This window comes from Oxyura jamaicensis, chromosome 7 (genome assembly GCF_011077185.1).
Source record: "Oxyura jamaicensis isolate SHBP4307 breed ruddy duck chromosome 7, BPBGC_Ojam_1.0, whole genome shotgun sequence".
Taxonomy (NCBI): Eukaryota; Metazoa; Chordata; class Aves; order Anseriformes; family Anatidae; genus Oxyura; species Oxyura jamaicensis.
The window spans coordinates 39,125,287-39,137,768 of record NC_048899.1 but is presented as its reverse complement, the minus strand read 5'-3'; the positions used below and the strand labels follow the sequence as shown (position 1 = coordinate 39,137,768).

The 12,482-nt window shown below is 40.4% G+C and overlaps 1 protein-coding gene across 2 annotated transcripts in view; it reads left to right on the top strand.

Moving 5' to 3' along the window:
* Window positions 1–11,834, top strand: part of ACVR1 (activin A receptor type 1) — a 45,968-nt gene extending 34,134 nt beyond the window's left edge. For both annotated transcript variants that reach the window (XM_035331846.1, XM_035331847.1), the window contains exons 8-10: window positions 3,065–3,262; window positions 9,412–9,542; window positions 10,560–11,834. In XM_035331846.1, the coding sequence (XP_035187737.1) occupies window positions 3,065–3,262; window positions 9,412–9,542; window positions 10,560–10,694 (464 nt within the window). In that variant the 3' untranslated portion in view covers window positions 10,695–11,834. The remainder of the gene's footprint in view (window positions 1–3,064; window positions 3,263–9,411; window positions 9,543–10,559) is intronic.
* The last annotated feature ends 648 nt before the right edge of the window (window positions 11,835–12,482 follow it).

Genomic DNA, 12,482 nt, shown 5'->3' with positions numbered 1-12,482 from the left:
AGTAAGTTAAAATAATTAAAATGGAGCTATATGTTGAAAAATATAAAACTTCACAGGCTGGCTTTTAATTCATAACTCACACTGAGAAGAGGCTAGAACATACTGGCATTGATTATCACCACCCTAATCATGTGAAACCACAGAATAGCTCGGGTTGGAAGGGACCTTAAAGATCATCTACCTCCAACTCCCCTGCCATAGGCAGGGATGCCTCCCATTAGGTCGGCTTGGCCAAGGCCCCATCCAGCCTGGCCTTGAACACCTCCAGGGATGGGGCATCCACAGCTTCTCTGGGCAGTGTCTTGCTACCCGTACAGTGAAGAATTTCCTCCTAATGTCTACTCTAAATCTGTCCTCTCTTAGTTTAAGACCATTCCCCCTTGTCCTACCGTTATCTACCCAAGCAAAGAGTCCATCTCTTTTATAAGATCCAGTTAAGTACTGAAAGGTGGCAATGAGGTGTGCCCACAGCCTTCTCCAGGCGGAACAGCCCCAGCTCTCTCAGCCTTTTTTTCATAGGAGAGGTGCTCCAGCCCTCTGATCATCTTTGTAGCCCTCCTACTATATTTATCTAGAAGCCTCAGAAATACGAGATGTTCTGAGATAGCACAGCCATAAATGTTTCCTGGTTTAGTTTTTATGATTAAATATTTTTTTTAAACTTGAAAACTTCATGTATGCGCTTGTGATGCGTTCTTGTTACTTATGTGTAAGGAGAAGATTTATCAAAGGTTTTTCTTGCTTCTGGGATATATTCATGCCCTTTTTTCCTCTATAACTTTGGTTTTTTTCTCCTTCTCTGGTGGTCTTCTCTTCTGTTTCAACAAGTGGGCTATTTAAGAAAAATCATGCCTAAAGACTGATTAGAGCAGATAAAGACTCACTACAGCTGCCCAGAGCTAAGCTGGACTTGGTTCTGTCAGTCACCCCAGGTTCTGGATTTGCAGTGCACCCACTAAGAATGTGTTGATTTGGAAAACTGAGGAATAAAATTGCTTTGACATTGTTTGTAGTATGAGTTTTGTCTGCAGTTCAGATGTTCCCCTTCTGGAGCTTGGTGTTTGCTGCCATTCAGTCTTAGTCCTTCAGGCTGGCAGTAAATGCAAGAGCTTTGTGAATCGGCTGCCTTGCTCGTCCTTCAGCAAGTGTGCTGGATGCAGTATCTCGAACAGCACCCCAAGTATCCAGAGCTGCAGTTACAAAATTGTCTGTTTCAGACATGTCCTAGCTAAACAGAAACTGGGATAAAGTCCAAGGATAGATGTCAACCTCACTTCAATCTGTGACCACTGATAGACCTGGAAAAGTTCTGCCCTGTAGTTAGTTAATTCTGCTTGTAAAGCAATTCATGTGTATGGTAACAGGTCTTAGTTGAGAAATGGCAGAATAAAGCTTGTATAAAACGGAAAATAAGTTCAACCCTCTTGTAACTCCCTCCTTCCACTCCACCCTTGCTTTCTCCCCTAGAGTCATGAACACCAGGTTGAAGCAAGCACTAGTATTGTACTGTATAGTATTTGTAAGGGGAGCGCAAAGAATGCTAACAAACTACATTTGCTCAATTTCTGTTTCTGGAAGATATTTCATTATGCTAAAAGTGATTCTACTGGCATCCTGAAAACAATGTGTTTTAAGACATATCCCTGACAATGTTTTCCCCCTAGAGATTTATTATCTTACAACAAGTGCTCCTTTGATTTAAATGTGCGTTGACATCTCCTGAGGTGAAAGGAAAATGAAGCAGTGCAATATCTGCTTCCTAACTCTTGTAGGCAGCATGGATGCCACCGTGATGAGAACCTGATTACAACATGGTTGTCCCCTGACCTTATTGCAACACTTTCTTAGTTTGTAGCATACAGGATGCTGACTTGCATCCCTCAGCCCTAAACCTTTGACCTGTCAGCCTATTGGATCTGTTTTGCCCAATTTGGATGGAGCATTATGATTTTTAACAAATAAGTTCTCCAGAGTCTTGACATATTCAGAGTTTGCCAGGAACACTTTTTCTAACCTCTGTTTCCAGTGTGGAAGATGAAATATACATATGTATGTATAATAATAATAAGTACATATTGAGGATAAAATATATACATATACACACACATATATGGTATCTTTCTAGAAGTGCTATGAGCATTTTCTTAGCAACCTGAAGTTACCTGAAGGGCATTTAAATTGCAGGAGAGAGTTTTCCAGATTGTGTTACTGTGAAATACAATCTGTATTGCAGATAGGTTAGTGCTTTGTGGGACTGAAGTAAAAGCTTCTTAAGTTTCATCTAAAATAAAGTCATGTTAAATGTAAATAGTATATTTCCTTCTTATAAGAGTTGTTGAGGAAATCAGAGTCTGTTTCTTTCCTATTGCTTAGTTATGTCATGCACCTGTTGCTGTTCAATTTGCAGTGCTCTCTGTTTACCATGGCAAGATGAGTACTTTGTGTGTTTCCAAATTTACAGTAATTTAGTCCCTCACATAATGTTCTTTGCTTAAATGTTTGGTAATTAGTAGAAACCAGGTAGAGTGGTTTTGACTGACTCATTTTAGATCACTTTGAGGATGTTTATTTTTCAAGCTACTACAAATACGGTGGGTTTTATTTTTCAGCTTTATTTTTCTAACTTGCGTATATCCATCATGCAGTGTTTTTCTTCTTTTCCCCACAGTTTGGTTATAACCGCCTACCCAAAAGTTCTATAAATAAATTTGAATGCTGGGTAAAATTGTTTTCTTCTAAGTAACAGATGCCTGGCCTTCTGCATGTATGTGCCTAGAGCGCCGGTGACATCCAGTGGCTGCAAAACACTCAGTTCCTATAATAACATTTTACAACGGTGCAATAACATGCTTAATGGTAATCCCTTAGGAGATAATTGGTCTAAGTCTATGGACACAGTGGCTGTTTTTGACAGCAGGTTTGGAGCTGACCCACTTGATCTTTGGACGGTTGGACTCTCAGTTCCTTCCTTTTAAAAAACTGTCTGATGGGTGTCACTGCTCGCATTTGATTTTAAATGTGTAGTTTTGAAGGGGATTTAAGTGTGTTTCTTTCTGTTGCTCAGGCCTTGCGGTTATGCACTCCCAAAGCACGAATCAGTTGGATGTGGGGAACAATCCCCGTGTGGGTACCAAACGCTATATGGCTCCAGAAGTCTTGGACGAAACCATCCAGGCAGACTGCTTTGACTCTTACAAAAGGGTCGACATCTGGGCTTTTGGGCTGGTCCTCTGGGAAGTAGCTAGGCGCATGGTTAGCAATGGTAAGTATTAGGACTCCTGTCTTTGTTTTTTAAAATGTATTAAGCAAATAATTCACTGCAAAACATCTGCCACTGAAATGCGTAGAACGTACAGCAAAATACTGGACCTCCAAAATATTTATATTCCTGACATTTTGCTGCCTCTCTAGAATGTAAGTTGGGTACCACAATTAAGTATTGTCGCCTCACTTCTTTTAAGGAAGAGAAGGAGGGTCCCTTGCTAAATCTGTAATAATGACGAGAAACAATTTGTCAAATAGTTGAGCTAAAATTTTAGACCCATGAAATCTCTGAACTTTTCCGTGTGCCATTTAAACCATAGTGAATACTTGTAGGTGTCTATTTCCCGTGACAATACCTATGGAACAGAGAAGGAAAGCATGTAGAAAGTTAAGAAGTAAAGTGATCAGAATTTAGGGATGCTCCTGATTCACCAAGTTAAACAGACTCACAAAGCAGGATTTAGTTGAAGTACAATTCTGATTGAAAAAGTGGTCATGAAATTTGTTTTGTAATGCGCGGTGTTGCATTATTTCATTGGCAAGGGAATCTGAATTGAAGAACCTTGAAGCTGGGTATCTGCTGGTGTGGTTTTTCTTGTCCTTGCCAGTGTAGCAGTCCTTTCTGATTTTTGTTCCTTTGGTTTTGATCTCTGGGGACTCTGAAAATGTCCCTCAGGCACATGTGCAGATGCTGGCAGTGACAAGTTGTTAACTGTAACATATTTAAATCTGAGGAAATTCTGAATCTTCATATTTGTTTATTACTTCTATTACTCCCATGTAAGCCAAAACTGGGAGTCCATAGCTGGCATCAGACAAAAAAAAATGTGCTTCAGGAAAGATGGCCGGTTGGTTGTGTTACTGTGGTATGTCTGAAACCATACTGGTGGCTGGGACCCCACCGTGCAGATGTCCTGTGCCAGCTGGTCCAAGCAAGAACCCCAACGAAGGAAGCATGGTCAGAATGGCAGGCAGTAGTTTGTGGCTTCTTTTTGAGGGAACTATTGCAAGTAGGAATTTGAGGGAAGACTGTAGAGGAGAGGATTAAGGTTTCTTTGCAGATGTTCTCAGAAGGCACCTGCCAAGAGTCAAAGGGGACAGAGTAAGCATTTTTGCTGCAGAGATGGGTATGAATGAGCACTGAGTGGATAGGGGTAGGCTGCCATAAGCCAGGACAGTGAAGACTCGTGGTAGCTGAGGCAGAGTAACAAAGCCTGGCTCCAGTGCCAGAGGGAGTTAAGTTACTCTCTTCGTGTTGTTTTTTTGTGCATCGTCTCCCCTCTGCTTGCTGAAGCCAGTGGAAATCCTGTCCAGTTGGTGTTTCGTTGGACTCCAGGGAGCGTGTAGGTTCTCTAGTAGCAAACACATACTGTTATCCTGATATAATACAGGACTTCTTCTAAATATGAACCTTTTATTTCATACATTATTTGTTGGTGGCTAAAATAATTTACCCATGAGTTTAAAAAAAATAATAAAGCATTGTTCCCTTGCCAAAGGTAGTTCTTAGTACAGCAGCCGCCAAGCAGCTAGTTGTCTCCACCGTCACTGCAGTGAGACTTGTTTTGAGAAGGCAGGCCCTTGCACGGAGGCACTTCTGAGAAGATCTGTGGACCTTCCAAGTTTGCCAGGAAATTCCCTGGGGACTCGAGCTCTGTCCCAAGCACCTGTCTTCTCTAGGGTATTTAAAAGGTGCTTAAACAAAGCTGACTTAGAGGTAGTAAAATGCAGCAGGTAGGCTCAGCAGGCTAATTGAAGTGTCCTTATAAGCTTTCAATAATTCTAAAGAGATCTAAAATGGATTCTCCTCTGAGATCAAAAGACCAGGTTAATCTGTGTGGCTGGACAGCTGTTTAGGGATTTAACTTGCAGGCTCCATAGTGTGCAGCTCCTGGGTGTAACCTTGGTTGTGACACTAGGAGCAGAAGGGGACATCCACAGGCTTTCTGTCTGTGGCCAGAGCATAGTTTGTGATCCTGCCACCTTTCTTACTGCCCCATCAGAGGAGTTCCTTGAAGAGGGATGCAGCATGAGGAGGTACAAGAACATGTCAGCTGGATCACAAAGAGGGATGATGACCTCATGTTAAGGTGTATGTGTTTAATTGGAGAAAGGAGGAAAGTTCTGTGAATTCATGGTGTTAATTTTTCTGTACTCTGTTCATTGGAAAATGTATATCGTAGGCAGTTCTAAAGTGTTGCTGATTGCATTTCCCAATATCTGGAAACCTCTGGGTTGCAGTTCATGTCAGTTGGAGTGCGATGAGGATTTGAGCCATAACTTTATTGTTCTCAGTGCAGCTTTGCATTCTGTGCTTTGCCTGTTTCAGCAGTCTGTGGTCCCAGCTGCCATGGTAGGACAGGGGCTGATTAATTCACTGTAATAGGTAGCGCTCCCTGCTACAAGGATGGAAACCAGCGCATGAGATGAGCGCGTGCACTGTGCTCCTCTGCTGTCTTCTGAGGGATGGTGTTCATCAGCGTGAGCGGTGGGACCAGCAGTACTTAAGGGGTGCGTGCTCCTAGGTGGGCACCGTGTAGCATATCTTCTGTTTGAACCTAGAAGTCTAATCATGACCAAACTTCATATGTAAGTTTTTGGTAGGTTTGTTTTTATTGCTAGCCTTAAATTTTGAGGAGCTCATCTGAAATCTGTTTTGCTACAGTGCTGTTTTGGAGGCTGATGAACCTGTTTGGAATATTAGATGTCTTACTCTTTATCTGTTATTTTTTTTGTATAGTGTGTGTATGTGGTAGATAACATACAGGCTTACCTAGTTACCTCTCAAATGAAAATTTCACAGAAGGGCACATATTTAAATATTCCCTATTTATATGGATACATATAGTGCTATTGAGTGAGGTTTAGATGGTGTTTACAGCTTAACAAAGATAGTATGAAACTCAGCATGGACTGCAGACCTACCAAAGAAGATAAATAAAGGCTTCAGTAATTTAATTCAGACTGAGCTCGGTGCTACCATGGAAGCACTTTTAACAGTAATATGGATACTTCATGACATTAGTCAGGTCAATAAAGTCTTAAGTTTAAGGCGACTGTGATACTAATTTAACCGTACTTGTTTCCAGTTGTTTTGTATTTCTAGCTGTTGCCAGAAGTAATTTCATTTCCTTGCACTGGTTTGAGATGAAGTAAACATTTTTCTATCAAAAATTCGAATGGCTGGCTGTGTGGAAATCGATACTTCATCAGGTGGTCATTCAGATAACCCTGTTTGATCTGTAATAAGACTTTGGCACTTGGAGTGAGCATGCTGAGGTCAAGGTAGCGTGCTCGTGTGAACCAGGTGATAGCATGTGTTAGATAGGCAAGAGAGTTGTAATTTGAGTACACAATACGTTTTTGCTGTTTATCCTATGGTGATGGATCCTGGCTGTCTATCATGCACTGAGTGGAAAGACGAAGTCTGTTCCTGTGAGTTACCCTGGTTTTGCATATCCATTCTTGGAGATTCTTAAATTGCTGTAATCTGACTAGTGAATCTGGTTTGTTTTTTTCCTCTGATGATCTGCAAGGTGGCAGTGATTCTTAATACTTTTCTGTTGTGACTTGGTATAAGGAGGAAGAAAACGTGTTATTAAACTCCTCGACAACCAAGAGCACTTGTATGTGTGTTGTCTTTGTGCTTGAGTAGGGGCCCCTCAGCATTTCTCCCTGTACTCACAAGCGTGATTGAAGCCCCACACATCTTACTCTGTGAGCAGTGCTTGTTCTCTGCAGAGCGGTTGTCCACTGCTGCTGAATGTGTTCCTTCCCTAGAGTACAGTGCTGTGGCATCTTTGTTGACATGGCTTCTGACACTCGCACTTGAGTTCCTTGTGGGCCTTCAGTGTCATTTCCAGTACTGTGGCCTTGCTGTTAATACCACAAGCTGAAAGGTGGTTGCTGCTCAACGCCACCACTGGTATGTTATCAGGGTTGTGTCTGCGAGGCGGCATCTGTTACTTAGGTATTGTGTAGATCTTACATTGCCCCAGCAGTACATTCAAAAGTGCATAGGATAAGCTTTCATTAAAGCCACAAAGAATAAAGGTGGAAAAAATGCTGTTCTGAGTTCCAGTTGATTTGAATAGCAAAAAGACAGCTGCCCCAGGGAAAAAAAAAGACACAACACCCTATTGTCAATGACAAAAGTCATCTTGAAACTGTCCAGAAAATAGCAAGCTATAGGTCATGCTGAACAACTTTAAGGGTCTCTCTTGTAGTAAGAGGCTTGTTTTCTTTCCTCTGGAAGTGGGAAAGGGAAGCGTGTCACAGTTCAGAACGACAATTCTGTTAGGAGTAGTAGTGTGGGCTAGAGGTTATAGTGGCTTGCTGGCATAGCAGACAAACTGTTGCAGAGCCAGCGGTGATCCCACAGGGTCTGTGACGTTTGGCTGTGGTAGATCAGAGTACTTCAGCATTACTCTATTAGAGTAAAGGCTAGACCAAATTCAGTTTGTATGGGATATGTCTTATCTGAAGTAGCCATCTATATACTCTGTTGGAAAGACCACATGAGCATTGTTAATTAAAACAGAGCCGGACTCTCTCCTAGTGATAAAGGTAATCCATTAATGTCTTAATGACCCTGGTATCACTTTCAGAGTTGTATGATATAGCTCTGAGGCTTTGCATTTGAATTGTGTTTAGAAAAAAAACACTACTTTTTCTACCATTTCAGATGATACAGATACACAAGAGCTTTTTTGTAGTTTCAAGTTCTTGTAATAAATTTTATCTTGTGTTCTGGGAGGAAGCAGGAGGAGTGTAAAAATAAGATTTCAGCCTTCTAGATGATGTTCAGTATATGCAATTAAGAGTTGCTTGAAAATGTAGGTGATGCTGCTTTATGCAGCATGTAGCATATGCAGTCTGTCATGTATCCGTATCAGAACACCATAAGGCAATCCCTGCAGGCTGTTAGTTGTTTGTTCTGTAGCTTGCTTGGGTAGCCAGATCCTTGAACTGACCTACAGTTCTCTACGTGAGTTGCAATTCGTTGAAGACCGGTTCTCTTTTGACTAGTCTTCACAGATAGGGATTGACTGATTTTTACAGACCATCTGTGGGATTTTCATCTTCATCTTCAGCAGAACAAGAAAGCTAAATCCCAACCACTGTAGCAAAGTTTCTATTGCTTTGAATATACTGAAGTAGAAAAAAGGTTCTCAGATAATGTCCTGAGTGTCTTGTGCATCTGATGATAGGACAGCTGCCATCTGCTAAAAAGCAGCTCTAGCATTGTTCTGCCCATGTTCCTGCTGTACACAGAGAGCCTCATTCACTCAGTAGTTCTCCGAGCTGCTGGCCCAAATGTCTGTCTTTGAACACTAGTTTTTAAATTGGCTTCCTAAGAAAGTTGAGTTCCCTGGATCATTTGTGAGTTTAATCCACTGATGAAGCAGCAGTGCTGCACACGTGCCTCAGGGAGTAGGAAAAGGGCTTCCTAGCCTGCCAGTTTTGTGTAACCTGGGTGATAAGCTGGGAGCACACACATCGGCTCTTTGTTTCCTCACTTTTCAAAGCAGAATCTGTGAAAATGCATTCAGATACCTGGTTGCCACAGACTTCCAGGTGTTTGGTTTTGTGATGGTATGTTGTACCAATTACCCTAGGTGTTTTACTATATAGTAACAAGAAATTGTACATGAATTGCCAGCGTTTAGTGTCTGTAGATACTGGTGTCCTTTTTGGACTTTGTCACGAATGATAAAATAAGGCAAAGTGTATGATAAGCCTTTTAAAAACAAACAAGCAATGCAGGCCTGGAAACTTTTATACTTTGCTAGTAGAAATCACAGTTATCTAGTAGTTGCTAAACTTCTGTGCATTATAAAAGGTGTCCTTCTGGCAAGTGAACTTATTTCTCATCACTTCAGCTCAAGCATCTGCAAAATGGATATGGTTTCTAATCTTCAGTATTATAGTACGTGCCAATTAACGTTTTGGGTAGGAAGAACTCTTCCTGTGGTAGTAAGTGCTATTCTTTTTTTTTTTTTTTTTTTGGTGACAGTTTGACATGGGGGTGTTGATTTATTTTAAAAATATTTTTATGCTTCTTGGGTGGTTAGGTCATGAGTGTGCTCTTTTCAGAAATGCTGTTTCATTGACAGTAAATAATGCCTCTCGTTTGTATCTCACTAGGTATTGTAGAAGACTATAAACCACCATTTTATGACCTGGTCCCAAACGATCCCAGTTTTGAAGACATGAGAAAAGTGGTCTGTGTAGATCAGCAAAGGCCGAACATTCCCAACAGGTGGTTCTCAGACCCTGTAAGTGGATATGCTTGTGTATGGTTTGCAGAAGATAGGAGCTGATCTTTCTTCTTCTGTAGTCATGCGAGCTATTTTTGGTTATACTTGAAATTGAAATGACCTCAATGCTGTTTGCCAGGAGCGTTAGCTGTACAGATTTCAGAAGCATACATGTGTGGACCTTAGTGTTGGAAAAGGAAGAAAATTTTTTGATTGTTAAATCTAAGCTATTCACAGACTGGCCCTTCAGTAACATGAATTAATTGTTTTAAAGTTGCTCTGTTTTCTTATTCACTCTCCAAGGAGAAAATTTCTGTAGGAAAGATAGCCTGTGTAGGCCTTCCTGTGACTCATAAGCTTGCAGATTTACAACAGAATTTTGATCCCTCTCCTGCCTACAGGATAGGGGACTGTTCTAGGGGACTGTTCCTGAAAGGCTTCTGCTGAAACATTCTGTTGAAGAAAAATATTGGTCTGGGCTCCTCAGGTTGACCAGCTGTTGTGTTCTTTATTACTGAAGCTGTGGAGCTTGGTTTGAATCTGGCTAGGGCCTGCACTGCTGCTAAGTCTCATGTTAGAAGGTTTTGGCTGTAGAGCCATGACCTGTGCTGCCACACCAGCCAGCTCTGAATCACGGCCATTTGAAGCTGCTATGGATATGATGAAATCAGACAAAAACCTTTACTTTCACTGGCTTTTTGTCATTAATCTTGTAGGAATCAGCTTCATTGAAGAGAGATTCTATAGTGTTTTTTCAAACAATTTTTTGACTTCTTAAAGATGATGCTAGTTTGACACTGTAATCAACCCATTGTCTAGTTACTTTTTCTTTTGTTATTGAACTAGTTTTCAACACTTGAAACTCGTGTATTTCAAATACCCAAATAGCAGTAAGTTATCTGTAGACTATGAAAATTGACTAATAATGAGGCAATAAAACCATATTGTGTTGGTGCTTAACAACCCAATCTATTGCTTTTCTGACTCGTGATTTATATACTTACACGTGTCTTGTGTTTCTTATTCTTTTCCCAGACATTAACATCTCTTGCCAAGTTGATGAAAGAATGCTGGTATCAAAATCCATCAGCAAGACTAACAGCCCTGCGAATCAAAAAGACTTTGACCAAAATTGATAATTCCTTAGATAAACTGAAAGCTGACTGTTGACCACCTTCTCGTGGTGCTCTCCCTGACAGGAAGGCACTTGTCTGGTTCAGAAGTAGTCTGGCTAGACAGTTTATATAATTGGTCCCCATGTGGCTTCTTATAGAGGCAGAAGTTTCTACCAAGCCATCTGTTTGGGAGACATCAGAAGCATATGGACTTTGCTCAGTGACTACAATGGGCATTTCACAAATGGTCAAGCTATAAAGACTCATGCTGGATGTACTGTTGCAAAGGTAGTGGCCTGAAGGAAGACAGAGAAATCCTAAGACAAGATCAGGGCATTAAATAATGGCTTTGAACAGCTACTTCCCCCTTATACCCCCCCCCCCTTTTTTTTTTTTAAATTCTCCAAATCACTCCCAGGGTGAACACATGGAAGTGGTAAATTTTAATCAGCAATATTGCCTGTGCTTCTCTTCTTTATTGCACTAGGAATTCTTTGCATTCCTTACTTGCACTGTCACTGTTAATTTTAATGACATGACTTGCCAAAAATATGATTGGCTGTATACTACATTGATCTATGCCTGAATAATAGGAAATGAATTTGGTAAACTGAAAATGTAACTGTCAGATTTTAGCTGCATTTTACATGTGTACTGATGTTTACAATAATGCTGAACATTAGGAATTTCTCGTTTATACAAAACTTGCAAATTATTTATTACTAGTGCACTTGCCAGTTTTTTAAACTGTAAAATAAGTGCATAAAGTTAAAGCTTATTTTTATGTGGCCTCTTTCATGATTTCTTACACAAATGTTTTTGTAACACTATAACCTGAAACATAATTGTTTTCTGTATTATCATATTACAATTCAATAGTCACATTTTAAGTGCTTCACATTTGTAGGTGTGTGGTCTGTAACAATTTTCAGTTCAAATATGGAACATATATATAGCGGTTACCCACATGACAATGTGTCTAGTATCTTACTGATCTAGAAGAGGAAAGCAGTGGAGGAATTAACTAGAATTTTAGGTCATGAATGCTGTGGGGAGAATGCATTTTATTTCTTCTAAGCTATATAATATGCATTTAAACTCTGCCAGAAAAAAATAACTATTTTGTTTTAATCTACTTTTTCTATTTAGTAGTTATTTGTATAAATTAAATAGAATGTTTTCAAGTCAAACAAAAGAGTGTTTTTAGTTCTGTTAGTAACAAATGTATACTAATGCAGCAATGGGTATTTCCAGTCACATGCTCCCAGGTAAATAGAGTTGGTTCAGGTCAACACCAGATTTAAAACCAAGGTACTGAGGCTTGTTAACTGTTGTTTGTCTGGGTGTGTTTTTTCCTGTGCTGAACTGGATCCCAGAATAGTACAGCACAGAAATGGTGTACTTTTTGGATATGACATCAACTGTGTCCATGCAACCCTCCTAAAGCATGTCTTGCAGAAGGGGGTGTGTTGGCCCTTAATCTTATTGGGAAGAATTCAGCTTTGTACCTGGAAAACTGTGTTCTCTACCTGTACCTCTTGATATTTTCATATCATTTGTTACTCCAAATGGAAGGGTAACTGTGGAGTGACAGTGTCTTTTTATCTTTTTGAAAAATACTCCTTTACTTGTTGGCTTGAAATCCTCCAGGTAATCCAAGAAACTAAAAAGTAACGAGCCATTTAGCCATGTTTCATCTCTGCATTCAAAATTTTCTTTAAGGTTCCCTTCTTGGCTTTATGCCTGCCAGATTCCTCTCCTGTTTCCTCTAATTTCTCCTTCTCAGTCCCAGTCTTCCTTGTCTTTCTGTGACCGAGTGGCATGCCTTTTTCTACGTTTCTAT